Genomic DNA, 20,681 nt, shown 5'->3' on the forward strand with positions numbered 1-20,681 from the left:
AATGCTTTATTCATTTTGATAATCATAGCTATGTTTATGATTCAAAAATGCCTTAAATAAAATGGAGGAAAGACAACTATTCCTGTTAAAAATTACTAGTGTTGCCCCCCCCCCCCCCGTTTCTTCTTGGTTATTGTAATACTCTCTGATTTACCCTCTCACTACTACCAGGATATTAATACTGGACACAGCCCTGCTCAATGACAAAAACTTCAGCATTCCTTAATGTTACTTATGGACTGTGCTGTCACATCAGTATTAGTATGACGGTGCTTTATAAACACTGGATACTGCCCTTTGCCTCAGCAACTGAAGGCAATATTCTAAGTTACACTAGCAGGAACACTAAAGCCATCATTACCACAGGGCATGATTTCAGAAGATTACCCTAGCTTAAACTTTTGTTATCTTAGAAAATGCTGTTGTATTTTTCAAAGCACTCCATTTCTTACTAGTCAGTACAAAAACATCAGTTTTAACACTGTACATTGACAAAGCCTAAATGATGCATTACATCTCTCATGAGGTCTGCACCTCTTAGCTATAACCTGATGCAGTTTGTATTTTAAAAAAATGACTATTTCATTAAAACCACCAAGCTATACATAGCCTACCAAGGAACTCATGTACCTGAGACCTGAATAAAGCAGCAACATTAACGTTATTTCAAAACATAATTACATTCAAAACTTACAAGTAACAACATTAACCTTATCTCAAAACATAATTGCATTCAGAACTTACATCAGTGAAAGGAAATGTTTCTGACCCGATTTTGCCAGACTCATAAACCTATCAATACTGAATAATGAAATTAAACACAGTTCAGTCACATTTCATTACTTCCAGCACTATCCTTCCATGAATATGACTCATTCTTGTTCACTAATATTCCCCATATATGACCTTTAAATCCTCAGTACATTATTTTTAACTAATTACTGACTTATACTGCTGGTATAGAAGGTAAGCTCCCACATCTAATGTATTTGACCTGGCTGTAAATTTTGGCTCTGGTGATGAGACCCAGGCAATGAAGGCGGTGTCTCCTTGCCACACAAAGACTAACGTTTTGTGCTTATTGACAAATTTATTACCTTCTGCAATACAGTGCAGATGATTAGACCATATGTAATTCTACCAGTAGAACGTGTGACAATATATATAATGACATTTTTCCATTTTTCTTGTTTGCATTTCCGTAGATTTATTTATGAGACAAATGGTCTTTTTACTATTTTCATAAAATGCTTAATGGAGGGAAAGTCACAACAAAAAGAATCAAATGTATTACAAACTGCATGAGACATAGCTTTGTTTAAAATCTGATGAAATGTAATAACGTAAAACGGATGCCCAAGACATGCACTGTGCAAACCTCACCATGTCACTCACCATGACAAATAGTTGCAGTGCTTTGACTCAAGCTTTCTTCTAAACATTGTTTTTAATATCTCAGGCACTAAGCAGTAGTTTGAAAACCACATTCCCCATCTTCCTATATATAACATTCCTTCCGCTTGCAGAGGTTTGAAGTGCAGCCCCCCCCCCCCCACAGCTTCCTGCTGACTATACTAGTACTGTCCTGCAGCACGGTACGATGTCTGCACTTATTTTTCTTCATGCCGAAAGTGAAGATGAACATAGCATAACCAAGACAGAGTAAGGAATGAATAAAGTCATATAATATCAGGATCAAGAAGAATTATTAATTTTGTCCATTCAGAGCACTAAAATAACACCAATAAACAAAACGAATAGTGCCTGTTGGCTAACCAACACCATAAGTGCCACACAGATAATTACGATAAAATGTCTTTATTCCAATGTACCAAGTTAAGCAATTTCATCCTTTAAATAACACTCTGGGACTTCTTCAGGACTTAATTAAACACTGCCGGGGTATTAATGGGCAGGTCTACTATGATTCAATAAGGAACTCTAGAATGTCTGATTAAAGTGCAAGTGGTTATTTTCCTTGGATAAATGTAATGCCTGGCTAACAGCTTTATCGGATATTTAACAAAGTACTACACTTGGAAGTTTACATCAAAAGTCAAACAGGAAAAGATACACACTAAATGCATATATCAGAAGCTTTTGCTGCCAAAAAGAAATAAGGAAAGTATGCATTCCACTTAAGAATGTAAATTAAATTGATACACAGAAATACAGCTTGGTTTTGAATAATACAAACAAGGCAACACAGTGTTGCAGCTCTTAATGTGTCTGCATCGTAACTCCTAGATATTCAGTTTCATTCTCAGGTGGGGCGGCATCTATATAGTGTATGTGTATGGAGTCTTCTCTGGTGCTCCAATTTCCTCTTACATTCCAAAGATATGCCATATTGCCTGTAAATGAGTAGTCATGTGTACATTTGTGTACGTGTGTGTGTGTGTGTGTGTGTGTGTGTGTGTGTGTGTGTGTGTGTGTGTGTGTGTGTGTGTGTGTGTGTGTGTGTGTGTAATAACATGAGCTGACAGCCCATTCAAAAGGAATTTCCGTGCCTTGTATCCATTGTGCTCTAGGATAATATCTGTTTAACTTATAACCCCAAATGGATTAAACAGCTTAATAAATAAATATTTATTTATTTACTATTTGGTAACCAAGAGGGTGAGCTGGTCTAAAGACCCTTTTCAACCACAACCAGAAAGTACAGAAACAAAAGCAAACAACATGAATTATGGAGAAATATGTAATGTATAAGCACAAATGCAAACTCAAATGGTTTTAAAGGATCTTGGAACAACACATGATGGCTGCAAATCATTATGCTTGTTGCAGCATCTTGTGTACAGAGAAATGTTACAGATGCAAAGTTAGCAGTACAACCAATGTCACTTGCAATAGTTATAGTATGTACATGAACAGAATGTATATGAACAGTATGTACAAGAACCGTATGTACGTGAACAGTATGTACGTGAACAGTATGTACATGAACAGTATGTATGTGAACAGTATGTATGTGAACAGTATGTGCATGAACAGTATGTTCGTGAACAGTATGTATGTGAACAGCATGTGCGTGAGCAGTATGTACGTAAACAATATGTACTTGAACAGTATGTACATGAACAGTATGTGCATGAACAGTATATATGTGGGCAGTATGTACATGAACAGTATGTACGTGAACAGTATGTGCATGAACAGTATGTACGTGTACAGTATGTACGTGAACAGTATGTGCATGAACAGTATGTACGTGAACAGTATGTGCATGAACAGTATGTACATTAACAGTATGTGCATGAACAGTATGTACGTGAACAGTATGTACGTGTACAGTATGTACATGAACAGTATGTGCATGAACAGTATGTACGTGAACAGTATGTATGTGAACAGCATGTGCGTGAGCAGTATGTACGTAAACAATATGTACTTGAACAGTATGTACATGAACAGTATGTGCATGAACAGTATATATGTGGGCAGTATGTACATGAACAGTATGTACGTGAACAGTATGTACATGAACAGTATGTATGTGAACAGTATGTATGTGAACAGTATGTGCATGAACAGTATGTGCATGAACCGTATGTACGTGAACAGTATGTGCATGAACAGTATGTACGTGAACAGTATGTATGTGAACAGTATGTGCGTGAGCAGTACGTATGTAAACAGTATGTGCATGAACAGTATGTACGTGTACAGTATGTACATGAACAGTATGTACATGAACAGTATGTGCATGAACAGTATGTGCATGAACAGTATGTACGTGAACAGTATGTGCATGAACAGTATGTACATTAACAGTATGTGCATGAACAGTATGTACGTGAACAGTATGTACGTGAACAGTATGTACATGAACAGTATGTGCATGAACAGTATGTACGTGAACAGTATGTATGTGAACAGTATGTGCGTGAGCAGTACGTATGTAAACAGTATGTACTTGAACAGTATGTACATGAACAGTATGTATGTGAGCAGTATGTACATGAACAGTATGAACGTGAACAGTATGTGCATGGACAGTATGTACATGTGCAGTATGTGCGTGAACAGTATGTGCATGAACCGTATGTACGTGAACAGTATGTGCATGAACAGTATGTACGTGAACAGTATGTACATGAACAGTATGGACGTGTACAGTATGTACATGAACTGTATGTGCATGAACAGTATGTACGTAAACAGTATGTACGTGAACAGTATGTGCGTGAACAGTATGTGCGTGAACAGTATGTACACGAACCGTATGCACGTAAACAGTATGTACGTAAACAGTATGTACGTGAACAGTATGTGCGTGAACAGTATGTACATGAACAGTATGTACGTAAACAGTATGTACGCGAACAGTATGTACATGAACAGTATGTGCATGAACAGTATGTACGTGAACAGTATGTACGTGTACAGTATATACATGAAGTCCATCACAGTTAACAAATTAAGTATATTTTAGTTTCAGATTTGTTTGCGTCTCCCTGAAAAATAACCAATTCTCCACAGGGAGGATTTCCTCATCATTTAAGAAAAGCTAAAATGTGTTAATAGTACTATATTACTCAGTTTTCATGTTGTTACCAGCTTTCCTATAGGTGCTTAACACGTTAAATAGCTGTTCAACAAGGGAAATGCACAAGAAATATATGGGATTTTAAAAAAATCATAAAGGGGGCAAATGGGAGACTGTGCACTCCTACCACAGAATGCAACAGACATGGCAATTTATAGTAGAAACATTTATAACTTTCAAATACATAAATTCATTCACAGTTTAAAGGAAAAAAAGAAAAGGGGGAAATCCTTTGCAGAAGGGCAGTCCTCAGAAAAACTAAATGTTGGGTACACTATACACCAGGAAGGCATTCGGTACAAGCTTCATGACAAAGAATGGCTGGACATAATAGATTGTCTAATGATAAAAACACAGCAAATAAGTTCAAACAGGAAACTAGTTCTAGGCATTCTTGTCTTTCACTGAATGACATCTGAAATTAAGAACTCTTACCAGAAATAGTTACAGTCTAAGTAAAAGTTAAATATCTGGGATACTCATTAAATGAAGAGTGGGGGATGTTAACCCATGAACTTGGGCACGTTTGTCCTGCATAATATAAATCCTACCATGGGTCTCTAGTGAGAACGGCCATAGAAAAATATATCAAGAGAAGATGAAGCACCAGCAATGGTACAGGAAAACAAGAAAGGCAACTTACTGGCAACAACACTTCATACAAGCCGGACACTGACGTTTGTGTAGTGACTAACACATGATTTAAAACAGCAGAGACCACTCCAACTGTGCAGGGTTATAATGCCTTCTACATGTTTAACACAGCTGTTGTGCAGGAGGGTATAAAATGTGGAGGTGTTTCAATGTACAACCAGAAGAGATTCACATCAAGGCTTGTAAAGCAGTATAATGCACTACAGCTTCTTCAAGTCCAAACAACCATCAGAAAAGTCTCATACCATGTATTAGCTGAATACAGAACTCCCTCTATGACAGAAGAAAGCCATAATGCCTATCTATAGGAACTAGAATCACTCAGTATTAAACCCAACACCATTTTCCTAAGTTATCTAAATATCCAACTATAGACAGGGAAGCCTAGAACAATTAGTCACAATACCCACTGGGGGAATAACATTCTGGATCTTGTCCTTACAAATATGGGACCATCTTGCACCAGCCCTTGTGCATTTTCATCACTTGCTAGGTCTGACCATAAAGCAGTCTTCTTTGAAATAAAGTTGACAGCAGAGATCCCTTCCACCCAAGGTACTGTTAGAAATTTCTTTATGACAAACTACCTACTCCTAAGTGAGAAAACTGCGATGGTGGTGCTGCGGTAGCATTGTCACCTCACAGTAAGACGTTGTCCTGTTCGATTCTCAGCTAGCGCGTCTTCTGTGTGGACACATGCATGAATGAGCATACCTTAGTTGAAGGTTGTGCATCAGAGCTGGCAAAATCTACTGCCAATCATTAGCGGACCGGAGTTCTGCTGTGGCGACCCCTAACTGGGAAAAGCCAAAATACACAACAACCTACTCCTAAGTGATACACTGGCAAGCTTGAAATCCTCACCAAACTCAGTTAGCTCCACTGAATATGCAGAAATCTACATCACAATAGATGCAGCTGTATCCCATAGAAACAAGTGCAGGGCAAATCCCAGAAACAAACCCACATGGTGGAACAATAATATAAACAACTATTATAATAAAAGGAAAAGAATTCTGACCAAATGTAAGAAGAAAAATTCCCAGATTGTTACAACCCTTGTTACTGAAATAAACAACTCAGGAGCTTAACAAAATCTAGCAAAGTTTGAGGCTGAAAATAGCTACCCAAGCCAAAGACAATCACAAGGCATTTTTAGTTATGCTTGTAATCCCAAAAGTACTATGCAGCAATGTGCTGAGCTGATTGTGTACAATGTTACCTACACTGAGGCTGAAGATATAGTTAATCCGTTTGCCAATACGTTTAGCTCTAACTACCCTTCTCTCCCCTCCATCTGCCCCTCAAGGTATATTTGAAACTGGCTCACCTCCAGCTGTCACAGAAGACCAAGTCGTAAAAGTGTTATCAAAAATTAAAAATACAGCAAAATCCCTGGATGCATCTTAAAAATTATGAAGCATGATTTAACCACACCCCTTACAGTGATAAATATTAGCTTCCAATGTATAAGAGAGGAACCTCCACAGACCCAGGCAATTACAGACCCATAAGCCTAACAGCCTCATATGCAAAGCCATGAAAAGACTTTAAATTGAAATAATCAATCAGGAAGGACAAAGAGAATCTGCAAACAATGGACCCATCTCAGCTTAAATTTGTCAAAGGCAGGTCGTGCTTTCTCAACCTGGTAGATTTCTTTGAGAGGATCACCAAAGCAATGGATGAAAGCAAATTGTGCACACTGCATACCTCAACTTGCCAAAGCTTTAGACACAATTCCCCACTCATGCAAGGTAGAAAAGTGAAATAAACTGGGAATAAACCACAGTGTCACCTGCTAGACTGCCAACTAGCTCACATATAGCATTCGGATGGGTCTATATTAGAACATTGAAGTTTCACAACTTTGAATGTTCTAATATCGAACCCTTTTCAGTGAATGCTGAAAACAGCGAAGCTGCAAAACACTGAATTTCTTCCTAGGGAAGGAATTTGGTTGGCCGTTCCTGTGGCTTTGCTATGTTCAGCACTGTGGTGGAAAGTTACGGGTCGGGATCAGGTAAGTGTGCGACTGTGTGGATGTGAGGGTTAGGGCACGGGGTAGATGAGTTAGGGTTAGGGCGCGGGTGAGGTGGGTGTGCAATAGTAACGGACCATAGGGTTAGGGTTTGGGTTAAGGTAAGTGGATAGCTAGTGGTCTGTGTACAGTTTAGTGTAGGGTTAGATGTAGGATTTTAGGTGTATGTGTGTGGATTGCTGTTTGTTTGGTATGTTTGTGTTGTGTGTATGTGTGTCGGAACAGCAAATTTTTTCCCTGGGAAAAAATTTGCTATTCTGCATGTTCGATATTGTCAGTGTTTGCAGAATAGGGTTCAATATTAGAACATTTGATGTTTTAAAAAGTCAATGTTCTAATATAGACCCAATTCAGATAATCAAAATATGGGAAGTTACCTCCAGAAAAAGACCAGTCAACAGTTGAGCCCCTCAGAGTCCTATACTGGGACCTCTCTGGTTTGGCATCAACTTTTGAAGTAAAAGCCAATACCAAAAGGCTCTGGCTGCTTATGTCTGCAGATGACTTCAAGCTAGGAGCAATCAGTGAATCCCCAAATGACTTAGCCATCCCATAAGAAAGTTTGCCCAAATAAATAACTGGTGTCAAAACTATGGACTGAAACTAAATGCCAAAAAAGATGCATTATTATATCCTTTGAGAAGTCATTTACCTCAGGGAGCTACCACACTGATAATATTTCCCCCTAAGAGATGACCCAGCCTCTCAGGATTTGGGAACTTATGTGTACTGTAATCTAACTTTTGACCTATATGTGTCCATTGTTGTAAGGGAGTTCTTCTATATTGCACTGCTTATAAACCAATGGATTGTGTCTATATCTAGGAATGACATTACGTCCCTTTACTCGGCCCTCATTAGACCAGTCACTGAGTATGATGTCCCCTTTGGCATGTATCAGTCCAGACAAATGCAACAACTGGAATGACCACAGAGATACCTTACTAAACAACATGTCCTACATGGACTGACTCAAAACACTGTCATAATACTCAGTAACCTGCAGACTACCAACAGGTGACCTGTGTCTGGCATACAAGGCATACTCCGACCCATTACTGATGGATTTACTACACATCAGAAAGTCAAATGACATTAGAAATACTCAGTCTAGGGATGTAAACCTCTTCTGCAACATCAGCAGAATGGTTTGGAGAGAGCATATCACTGCTTTGGAACAGACTCCCCAAAAAAAAAAACAAAGCTCATCCCTGTGCATATTCAAGCACAACTTAGACCTATGTACTGGAAACAGAAAATGTACCATAGGACTTCCCCATGTACTATCAATGGATAGAGTCAGGTTGTAAATGTTTTGACCTATGCATGGGTCCTCTGAAATTATCTATCATATGATCCTAGTTTCTCTTATTAGGGGCAATATACAATTATCAACCATAGGATGGTTAAGGCCAATCTATAACAAAATCAGACAGGTTATTTTAAGCAAAAAAGGGAAATTGGGTAGGGGCTAGGCTTAGAATAACCTGCAAGTGTGTGTGTGTGTATTTATCTTTATAGATATGGCACATGTGTGTATGTATGCGCACACACATGCACACATGCACACACCACACACACACACACACACACACACACACACACACACACACACACACACACACACACACACACACACACCACACACACATATACTCAGACTCACACACACACACACACACACACACACACACACACACACACACACACACACACACACACACACACACTCAGACACACACACACACACACACACACATCACACATACAGACAGTAGAGATCCATAAATAAACCATTCTTATTTAATAATAAAGCCAGCTTATCTTGTTCACCATAGTGAAGCAAGCTGTTGATTAGATGGTAGGTGGTAACACAAACTGAGTTGAATGACAACTAATCACCTTGGATCCCAGATAATTCTTTTTCTTACTACTAGACTGACAGCTAAATCAGCTACTAGTTGATGACATAAGCATAATGTGACTGACAGCTAATCACTAAGCAGTCCTTCGCAGTTCTTCTCTTTGACTTCTGCAAAGTTTTTTACTCTTTCTGTTGTAAAACCCCTCCCATCAGTTCACTGGCTGCAAACAGACACTAGCTATGAACCTGGCCTTTTACTGTCTGCAGTCATCATAGCAGGCATGGCCTATATCTATAAATTCCTCCTAGCAGTTCTTAGTTATTCTGTCTCTCTCCTTTTTTTTTGCCTCCACATAATGTCTTCAGGCTCTCATTGCATTACTAGTTAATGCACTCATCTTCTGTACATGAGTAAGGGCTAGAACCATTCATTCCAGAAATATGATTTAAGTCCTGTGGACATCCATTCCTTGCAAAAGACAGGTGCCTAATGAGATGTTTGAAAGTAAGCAATTTATGGCCATGCAGGTCCTCTGTGCCATTCCCAACACCTTCATGTAGTGGTTGTGTGTTCTGCAATAATTTGCATCTGAGGAAGATGCATGAATGCTTCTCACAGACATGACCAGGACCATTTGGCTAATTTGTGGCATGAATATCACCTAGTCTCTAATGCTATCACATAGAACTCTACACTCCTGTTTGGGTCAGCAGTGGAGTGGGTAAACGTGTCCCCTGGGATAAATGTATCAATGTCACCTGTCCCTGTCACGCTCATAATACACCAAAACTACTACTGAAGAAAAAAATAAATAAAAACTACTACTGAAGTCCAAATTGTCAGGGTCATAGTCAGGGCTTTAGCTCTTTTTTTGCAGAGTCAGGCTATTGGACTAGGTATCTTAAATGCAGAAATGTTTCCTACTACAAATGATATTCGTCAAATCTACGCTGCACTTAAAGTGTGTCAGTAAAGTTGAAAATATGCCAATTTTATATTAATAATAATAATAATAATAAAAAAAATAATAATATAGTACATCAACATACATCATATTTGTTTTGCATGCATTTTGTCCAACTCCAAAGTCTATATACAAAGTATATACCTGACCATTAATTTATTTATTCTTTCTTTCCTTGCTTCCTTTATAAACAAATAGCACCTACCAGGAGTTAAGAGAAACGTTGCCTAGAAGAATCGTTATCAGTGTTTTCACTGAGGATTCTCCAATTAACATCTACGCAGTTGCTATGGTTATTGCTGCTGGCTATGTAACAGGGAAATATCATTCCATCCATATTTGAAGCATCTGGTATATACATGCAGTAGACTTAAAGTCTAGCATACAGACTGCATTTCCTACAATACAAAAGAGACAAAGGAAAATGCCTTCAGCAGTTGCTAGACATTTTGCAAGTGAATATGCACTGTTCTTCCGAAACTGTTTTGACAAAATATTTTGTTTAATTGTAGAATCAGAGGTAAATAGTTTATTACACTCACTGGAACATGGAGTGAGAAAGAACAAACTAGGCTAAAATCAAACTATTTCTGAGCATCTTTAAAGAAAAGAGTTTATAGTGGGAGATGGCTATAGCAGTATTTGCATTGCATTAATGCTTACTGTAAGACCTTCATGTAAAGGAATACCTCACAGGAAAGTAACATTTCAGGTGATCACACAGGTCGGTTTTGTACAATGAAGCTGGATTACATCAGTAGTGCTCTCTAAAAAACAAGAATTCATCTACGGTTTACAATGGTTAATATGGAAAATAAGAAATACATATTAATGGATTTCAAATATGGCCACAAATGTTAAATTTAAGTTTTCCATGATGGCTTATATATATTTGTTTTAATTTTATGATGTTCATCATTCTCTTTGCTTTGGTATCAATATTGGGTTGCCAGAGGGATTAAGGAACATAGACATATATCATATAACATATACTGGGGGAAAAAAATCACATTTTTTAAGACTGAACCATACATTGAAACCTGCATCATAATACATCTATTGACATAGCTACAACTCAAAACTTTTCAGTTGCTTCAGGCCCATTGTGCAGATGGTGTACATGACAGAAATGATTTCAACATCTTATGACTGATCATGGCACAAAGAAAAACAAGAACTTATTTTAATAACTTGTGTGCTTCCTGGGCATACCTGACAACTAGCACTCCTTACTGACTGTATTTAAACAGCAATCGAATTTGAAACTCATACATTTTGTCATGTAAAATGTTGCATTTACAAACATTGTGTCAGAAAACACTTACATGTCAGTGTTTTCTTACACAATGTTTGTAAATGCAACAAAGCAGCCTCACCTCTTTCACATTTAGGGTATCTAGTTAAACCTGGTTCGCTGCATTTTGTTTTACTCTGAGATACTCTCATTCTGCAATGGTGGAACTGAATGTGAAGGAAAGCACTGCATTGTTACATTTATGTAGTAAAGAAACAATTTGTCTTGTCTTTGAAAAGGTGAATTTAGATATTTTAGAATATTCGATAATGCTGTAATTTTCCTGTTGCTTAAAATAGCTTAAATCATTCTCAGAATTGGTATAGAAAGAGCAAATTAATCATGTGTTCACACATAGCCTTTTGACACTTTGTGAAATAAACTTAGATGTAATATAGTGATGGTAAGTCCAAGGAAAAATGCTTCCATTTCAAAGTCTCAGAGAAAATAAAAACAAAAACAATTCTAGAAGCACTTCTTTTAAAACCACAACTGTAAAAGATGTATATTGTTTCCTTAGCATAGCACTAACCTTTAAAGCAACTTAACCAACCTAAATAGTAAAGTGTCCAAATTGTAAACTGCAAAGTCAGGAAATAAGTTTAAATAGATATCCTAAAACATATTTCTATATGCACACACACACACAAACACACACACACACATATATCATAAAGCAGATCTCGATATGCCCACACAGACACACATGCACATACAAACAAATGCACACACAAGTACAAATGGAAACCAGATGCTCTTATAAAAGCATATTTTACTATAAACAACAGAAAATTAATGATTAATTGTTTGTAATCGCACAACAATATCTATTCAACAAGTTGCTCAAAATAAAAAGTTAATAAAAAGTGTTTCAGTATTTTAAGTTTTATGCATTTTGGGATTGTGTCCTTCTTCATTGCCTAAGCATGTTTGCTTCTACCTCAGCTTTATCTATAATTTATTTATTCATCTATAACCAAAAAAAAATGTGTACATCATATGTTTTGTGAATGCTTTAGGAACTTGTTCTAAGCAGTCCAAACAGCATAGGAAATAATTCTGGTAAGATGTTGGGGGGTCCTGCATCAGATGATCAGGCCTATGAATCATAGACAGATAGGGTTACCACTTGTCCCACTTTGCGAGAGACAGTCCCTCTTTGGGAAGTTGTGTCCTGCAAAAAATGTTATAAGAAACAGAATAAGCAACTAAAATTCTACAAGAATAAGCTTTTAAGTAGGCAAAAAAGTGAAGTGCTGTCCCTTGTACTGGCAATGAGTATGTTTTGGCCTGCAAAATCTGATGTTTGTACCACAATTGTCCCACTTTGGGCATTTGAAAAGGTGGCAACCCTATAGACAGAGGTGAATGTTTCTTAAAGCAGCTAAAGCAGCGACCTCTGTTTTTGAAATAAAATTGCATGTTGAGATGTATAACTGTAATATGTGATTCTGAATATATCATTTGCAAACATTTTGTTTTTAATAATGAACAGTTCTGCCCACTCCCCATTTTCATTATACACTGTACATGTTTTAATAAGTAATGATATATCCATTGCCTAAGTAGAGCAGCAGGTAGGTCTCTATTGACTTTTGATCATTGTTTTGTAAATTGTTATGGCACAAAAATATTTAGAATTTTAATAAATTTTCTTTAATGATTACCCTTAAGTACTATATATGACCCCCCCCCACACACACACACACACACGCACACACACACACACTCCACCAGACCCACCTAACTCTCGAAACTGTTTGCGTGCAATATTTGAAAGGAAACTGCAACCTCGGAAAACCCAAAAATTCACAAATAAAATAGAGGTGTGTTTTTTATTAATTATCTAAATGTTTACATAAGTTATAGCAAGTTAACAAATTCGGTGCATTGATATATGTAAACATCAGGGCATCAAACATCGTTTCCCCATTTTTGTAAACTTGATTAAAATATTTCAGATCTCATTCTAAAAGCATTTGTATCAATCTCTTGTTGTAGATGCACACATCCCTTCATTATTTAATTCTGTTTGTAAGACACTAAGCATTATTCTAAGTCACTGAGCATTTTCATGAAAATAAAAGATAAAAATGTGTTTTTCTTTCTGTTACATTGCGGTATACTAACGGTAGCAATAAAGCAATTTTTCCTGGGACCTCATAGTGAAACGTCACATCACCATTTCCTACCTGTAGCGTGGCATGCAAGCTTCATTTAGCACTCATTTATGTTTGTCAAGATTAAACCGTGCAAATAAAATGCAGCAACAGTATTTCAAGCATTTTAAAAAAGAAAGTGTCGAGGAGAAAGGGATATTTGGAATCATGACCAGCAGCAACCAATTTTCCTAGGTCTAAGTGTACTCACACAAGTGGTGTATACAATCGACTAGAAGGTTTAGGAGAAGCATACCTAACATAATCTTGTTAAACACCTACAAATTTCTGCCCTAGCTAGATGACAAGACTCTCTTTCACTTCTACAGTGCATGTATGGATACAGATGCAAAACGGCCTTTTCTGCTAATACTTCCCTTAGTTTGTGCTGGCAAGACAGCTTTTTACAGAAAACCTGTTTAAATGAGAATATAAGCAGGAGAAAATCAGACAGATATCATCTTAATTATTTTCAACTGACAAGGAATCGCTCCCGTTTATATTTGATCTAAGCCAGAACTACAAAATAACAGCTGTGCGCTATCCTATAATGCAGAAATACATATATGCACATTGTCTCTTGTTAAGATAATCCTGTATTATTTTGAATCGGACAGCTATAAAGAGTAATCTTTGAGCAAGACGAAAGCAGTTAAATGTGTTTAACGAAGAAGCTGACAAAATAGATTCAAATATTGCAAAAAGAACGATCAATAAAAGGGGGAGTGGAATACAGGCATGCCTAGATACAAGGTGATGTTATAAACAAGTTTATCCACAAAACTGCTGAAATGGTGCATGTTTGTACTTGCTAAATCTAGGTGTGAACACGCGCATATATAGACAGACATGCAGACACACACACACACACACACACACACACACACACACACACACACACACACCCCTTTTCAAAGAATCAACTACACACTTGGCTCAGCATCATCCTTTTGTTGCCACTTTCAGAGGCAGAAAACTAGAGAAAGCAAGACTCGGAAGAAAAGAAAAATGCACAGACCTTTGTGCATGCCAGTGAACCTGTCCTTCAGTACAGTCAGTTCATAGATCTTGCCAAATTCCTCAAAGAGGGGTTTGAGGTCCTTTTCTTCCAGATTTCGAGGGATCTGCCCTATGAACAGCTTAATAGCATCATGATCCTTCATTGGGATGGTGCTTTGGCTGTGACTGAGACCATTCATTCTAACGGAGCTGTTCGTGGTGCTGAAACTGGGGCTGTCCTGCTGTACCATGCCGTTGACAACAGTGGCCATCTTCCCCCAGTACTCCAGCTTGGCAGATACCGTTTTGTATCCCTTTCTTGTGATTTGTTTTCTTTCTTTCTTTCTCTTTTCTTTCTTTCTCTCCCTGTTTCCCCAGCAGCTGCCACAGTGCCTGATGACGTCAGCGTGCTGGCCCCTGGACTACACGCAAATAATTAACATAATGAGTGAGCGGTGGCCAATCAGAAAGGACAACTGCCTCTGGGATGTAAACTGGAAAATGGGGTGGAGGTATGGAAAACGGGGGAAATTCCCTGTGGATAACCACGAATGACACTGCTATAGCAACCAAATTATATCAAAATCCCGGCTGAACATATAGTAGACTGGATGAGTTATTCATGTAAAGGAAATTAGAAAATGAGGAAAAAGAGATGGTGAGTACGTGCGTGTTTACTGGGGGTGGGAAGGTGGGACGGCTAAAAAGAGAGATAAAGAAGAAGCAATGTAGCATTGTTGCCATCAGCTACAACTATATCGTGATTAAAAGCCACTTAGCACGGCACATATTTTGAAAATAGAACAGAGTGAAAGAGAGAGAGCACCACGGTCTCTCTCTTGTCTGCCAGCAGCTTACAACTATATCGTGATGAAGAGACGCTTAGTGCGGCCCATATTTTACAGTGATTTTTATGGGTTGGGAGTGGAATCGTACTGCGCTGCTCTTGCATAATGTATTAAAACTTGAACAACGCTAAGACTCATGTCCGAGTCTTTTAACAAGCTTATTTTGTGAATATTTATAAGATGGATATACTTCCATTCTTTCTATCGACCGGGCATTGCCCAGTCAAATAACATGGTGTGTGCTTGTGTCTGTTTTATGAACTTTGTCCCTACTGTCCAATAAAATTAATAATGTGAAGTCATAATATATAAGAGTTCATATTGCCATATCTTAACGTTCAATAAGGATTAATACACCAGGGCCATACCATCCGAAAACTAGATAAAATTGTTATCATTTCCCAGTCCAGGTCAGGCAAGATTCAAAGAAATTAGACTTTCAATTTCTAGCACTGTTCCAATGCAGTCATTGTCCCCAACAGTCCATTCATTCTCTGTCCCATCAATGACATTTAAGTATGCAAGATTTTAATACTGTATATAAAGCTATGCTATTTTTCAAGTATAGAGCAAAGAGCACCCCCCCATGTCCCAATTAGTTCTAATTAATTAACTCACTGATGTCTTGTTGCACTTGGGTGTTTTATACTGTTAACAGGAACAGCAAAAGCCACTTTATAAATTACAAGCAGTCTTGATTCTGCGATTTTTATCCAGTCTGTCATTTTTTCAACATTTTATTGAGAAATATATACAGTAGACATGTCACACTATTTTCAAACGGCTTTAGGAGAGCAATGTTAAAAGTATTGGTCACGACTTATAGCAAAATGTGAGACGATTAATATTGGCTGATACAGGTGAATAGATACTATAAATATAGTTGGGTGGAAAATAAAAATAACATATTTTGGTCTTTCAACAGCACATATAATAATACAGAAACAAATGTTTTGATTAAGGAAAGTAAGACTAGTTATCAATAACTGGAAGTACCCAATATCAGACTATATTAATCCACTAAATTTATTGAAGGAATAGCAGTTTAAATAATGGGTATGCAGACAGGGAGTTAATTGGTAAGCATCAAGCAGTGGGAGAACCAAAATGATGAGACAGTTATAAATGGTAGGATTGGTAGCTGTAGAAGTGAGAAGTGATTTTTTCTTCTTTTTTGAGGATGTAATAGAGATGTTTAGGCACTTAGTATAATTTCTATAGGGACAGCAAAAGTAAATGGGTAAGAGGTAATTTAAGAAAGAAATTAAGCCATACAGTGAAATAAAGTCAAACCAACAAGTAGCTGAAAAGGGTGAAAACTAAAACTCTTACTAACCATAGCTCTCAACCTCTTGAAGCAAGAAATCTGTGCAAAGCCTAAAATAATGGAGGGACAAAGGCCCCAAAATATGGACAGATTTTAAATATTGCTTTTGTAAGCTTAGGGAGTTGTTAGAATAACAGGCCATGTGTTAGCATGCATTTTCTAAAGGATATGAAGTCTGAAATTCAAATTTATGTCATTATTTAGCGACTTCAGTCCTCTGTAATTTCCCAGAAAAACACAAATTTTATGAAGAACAGACTTAAAATATAAGGCAAAAATCTGGACATTCTGCGCAAATCTGGACATTTGAGAGGCATATTACTAGCTGATGAAAACAATGTCAGAAGGTAAAAAAATAACCTGCTGCTCTTGATGTTTTCTGTTAGTATAATTATTCTGATTTATGAATAGTCATATTCAAAGAAGTATTAGCATTAGTATTTCAAGTAAAAGTGACAAGATGTAAGGGCTCACTGTGTGGAGCTAGGAACGGGAAAAATCTCTTAACGAGGTTCCGTTGCTATGACATCATCAGTATAGCCCAAGATGAAGTTTCAAAGAAAGTTGAAAGGGTGAGCAACTCAACAGTATGACCTTTAAAATATATCATATCACCACTGAAGGAAATGCTATGCTGACTTTTTGACAGTATACATATAGAAAGCAAAGTGTCCCTTTTATTTACCACTGAAATTCAGAAAGACTATAGCAAAATGTCAGGTAAGTGATAACAGTGCACAATGCTTTCATTCTTTATGCATGTCCAGTAACAGCATGCAAACATTAAAATAAGCATATGTATAGTTTATCTGGAAGGAGCTTGGGTGACTAGCAAACCAAACAAAAGAAAAGATGACATTGATGGATTTATTAGACTGATGAATAAAAAAACACTGAGGATATGCGTGATTAACCTCTACAAGAATGAGTCATGTGACATGCAGTTTCCAGAATCTTTATCATTAGCATTTGTAATTACATAACCTGTATACTACAGCTACTTTGTTTTGTTATAAAATGCATGCATTTATATTACTTTAATTATTTTAGACTTAAGATTAGCTCTTCACTAAACATGGGAAAATCTGTGGCACATCAAAAGGAAAGTCACAGCAAAATAATCAATAAGTCAAACTCAGTGAAACCTCAACTCCTAAAATACTTTTATGCACACATTGGCTGTACTGCAAGAGTACAGTTGTGCAATATATATTTCACCATTACTGTACATTTCCTCTTTTCTCTTGTGTTCTGTGACCATGGATTTTAAATGTATAAGTAAAGGAGTGGGGCTTAAGGAGCAATACATTGTGGACCTGGGAGGCTCACACCAACAAACAATGTTTGCAGTGATTTCATAGGAAGTTCATAGGTTCATACTAAGCTAACTGCCCTTGCGAACCATTTTAAGCCTAGCCAATTATCCCTTGTGAGACTCAAACCCTGCACCTTGTGTTTGTAAGGCAAACACTTTAACCATTACACCACCCTCCCAACAGGTGTAGTCCTCGTCGCTTTGTCTTTCATTGAGTTTGACTCATTCTTCATCCTTGTGGAGAATATGATTTACTACTCAAAATAGATTTCTATGCATGTCACAGGCTTTTTACACCAAATAAGACATTTTGATAAAAGTAGCATATCACTGTTTGGTATCACAATCAACACTTCAACTGTCCATACAGATCCCTATTTTATTCAATGGTTTTCCAAATTTGGAATGCTTAATAGGGTTATTTTCTTTGGATGTATGGTCTTACTTTTGGAACAATTCCTGCTGTCCTCCAGCTTTTCTTGGTTGCACAAATTGTGAGGCCTTTATTTGTAACTCTTAGCTAGGACAATTGTCACAACTTCTATTTTCTTGTGACAGGGCTGGGAGGACCTCTTCTGGTTATGCTTCCTCCTGGAATATTGACATATGTTCTTAACCTGTCTGTGTTTCCTTCTTTGCAACTTTCCATACACCCTAGCATCAAATTGTAGTTCAGCTATTTGGGTAAATACTTTAACTTAGCCTAGTATCAACCTATGAACCTATGAACCTATGAACTTCATGCTAAGAATTATCTGATAGGTTTTGCATTCTTACTCTATTTCCATTCTGTAAATCTGTATTATAACAGTTCTTTGGTCTCTGATGATTTTCTTTCCAGCAGTTCCTTTACCTTGTATTGGGTTATCTTGTACCAGCAATTCTCTGGCAGAGGTAATTAATTTGCCTTTTTAAAACAATTACAATAATAACAACAACTAAAATGCCTAATACAAAACTCATTACATTGACTTTTTAGTGTTTTCATCTACATATAAATAAGACTTCAAAATAATAAACTGTTTAAAATGAGAATCACGTTTAAATATCACTTCATAATCATGTAATTATAATCATATGGCTTCCAACCAAAACAAAAAAACAAACATATATATTTTAAATAGCTGAACAGAATGTTCTAAAAAGTATAACAGCTGCCTGCATGTTCAAAACGGCACACTGTGTTGACATTTTTTTACTTAAACTAGGTGGACGACTTGCATTTAATTAAATCTGGCATGTCAGTTCCTAAAAGGTAAGAACATTCACTCACCAACCATTCCTTTGTGGTACTGAACTTTTTTCAAAACCAGAAACAAAGCCAAACATTTTTAACTTAAATTGCATAGTGACAATCCTCAACCATCTCTATTGGCCTAAATGGATAAAGCCCTGACAACAATATAACTGAACAGAGTTCAATTAACATTTTGTATGCTTTTTGGAGGTAGTGTGGAGGAAGAGAGGAGTTATATGATTTTGCTAGTTTGTCTGTCTTGAGGAGAAAAGGGCAGGGAGCATGTCCAGGTATTTTGTCCTGTTATATTTACCAAAAGGAGACTGATGATTACACTGGAACTCCTATCTATTAGGGTAGAAAGTGTGTTTTGAGGGGGTTATGATGCTTGTAGAGGTAAGTGAGTGTCACATCCTCCCTGATTTTCACTGCATGCCAATGTTTGGGGTTATTTGGGCATGAGCAGAGGATTTATAACTTTAAAGCAGAAAAATGCTCTAGCCTCAAATATAGTATAGGTTCACTCTTCACTGGTGATCTCCCATCACTGGCAAGGATTAAATGAACACAGGGCTCTTCACTACTAGGAAGGAAAGAAGGATCTGATGGAGCAAGCAGATAGAGAGAACACTAATAGTCAATTAATTATGGGAAAGAAATATACAAAAAGGTGACAATAAGATTCAAATTATTTCATAGGAATTTCAAACTAAATACCACCCTCAGAGTGCACCTGCTTTCTCAAGGAGGGCTTAGCTAGATATTGCCTTGGTAAATTTGAGGGTACCCACCCAGTTATCCATGTTCTGTTTGAAGAATGACAATATAGATTTATAGATTATTACTAGGCTAATGACCTGGGGGGACCTTTCTAAACCTTGCCAAGTTTTCCCAAAATAATAATAACATCCTGTATCCAAATAAGACAGTGAGGGTCAGGTACATATAAGCTACCTCTGTACATAAGGGACATGGGTTCCAGGCCTGGTGTAAATTTCCTATTCCTCATCCACTCATCTAGGTTGCACTGAAATTAGATAATAGATGAATTCAACTTTACATGGATGGGAAGCCTGTTCCGTAAGAGGAGCAGTCTCTGGGACACATATCTGTCTCTCCAACATGTTCTGCTTAAGTCACAGGCAAAATTCAACTCCTTAGACCTTGCATTTCTGGTACTGTTTGACTTACAAATATGCTGGAGATTCATAAGTGTGGGGTTTGTGGATGCCTTGTAAGCCAGGCATAGGTCATCCCTCAGCAAAGTATAGGGGACTGAGTAGATGAAAAGGGCTTTAAGATGCTCTGCATAAGGCAGGTTTGTTACACCTTGTATTAATTTTGTAAGGAACCTCTGAGGTCAGTCTAGTTGCAGCATATGCCTGGTTAATGTACATATAACACACTGCCTAACATATGTAGGGTT

At 37.3% G+C, this 20,681-nt stretch overlaps 1 protein-coding gene across 3 annotated transcripts in view; it reads right to left on the minus strand.

Moving 5' to 3' along the window:
- LOC122806720 (CUGBP Elav-like family member 4) overlaps positions 1–14,947 on the minus strand; it is a 1,919,882-nt gene extending 1,904,935 nt beyond the window's left edge. For 2 of the 3 annotated variants that reach the window (XM_044077372.1, XM_044077370.1), the window contains exon 1: positions 14,548–14,946. In XM_044077372.1, coding sequence (XP_043933307.1) covers positions 14,548–14,800 — 253 coding nt within the window. In that variant the 5' untranslated portion in view covers positions 14,801–14,946. Of the gene's footprint in view, positions 1–14,547 lie in introns of all 3 variants that reach the window. The other variant, XM_044077371.1, reaches the window with a different exon arrangement.
- Positions 14,948–20,681: the final 5,734 nt, after the last annotated feature.

The sequence above is a fragment of the Protopterus annectens genome, chromosome 7.part0 (assembly GCF_019279795.1).
Source record: "Protopterus annectens isolate FY-2018-M chromosome 7.part0, PAN1.0, whole genome shotgun sequence".
Lineage (NCBI taxonomy): Eukaryota > Metazoa > Chordata > Ceratodontiformes > Protopteridae > Protopterus > Protopterus annectens.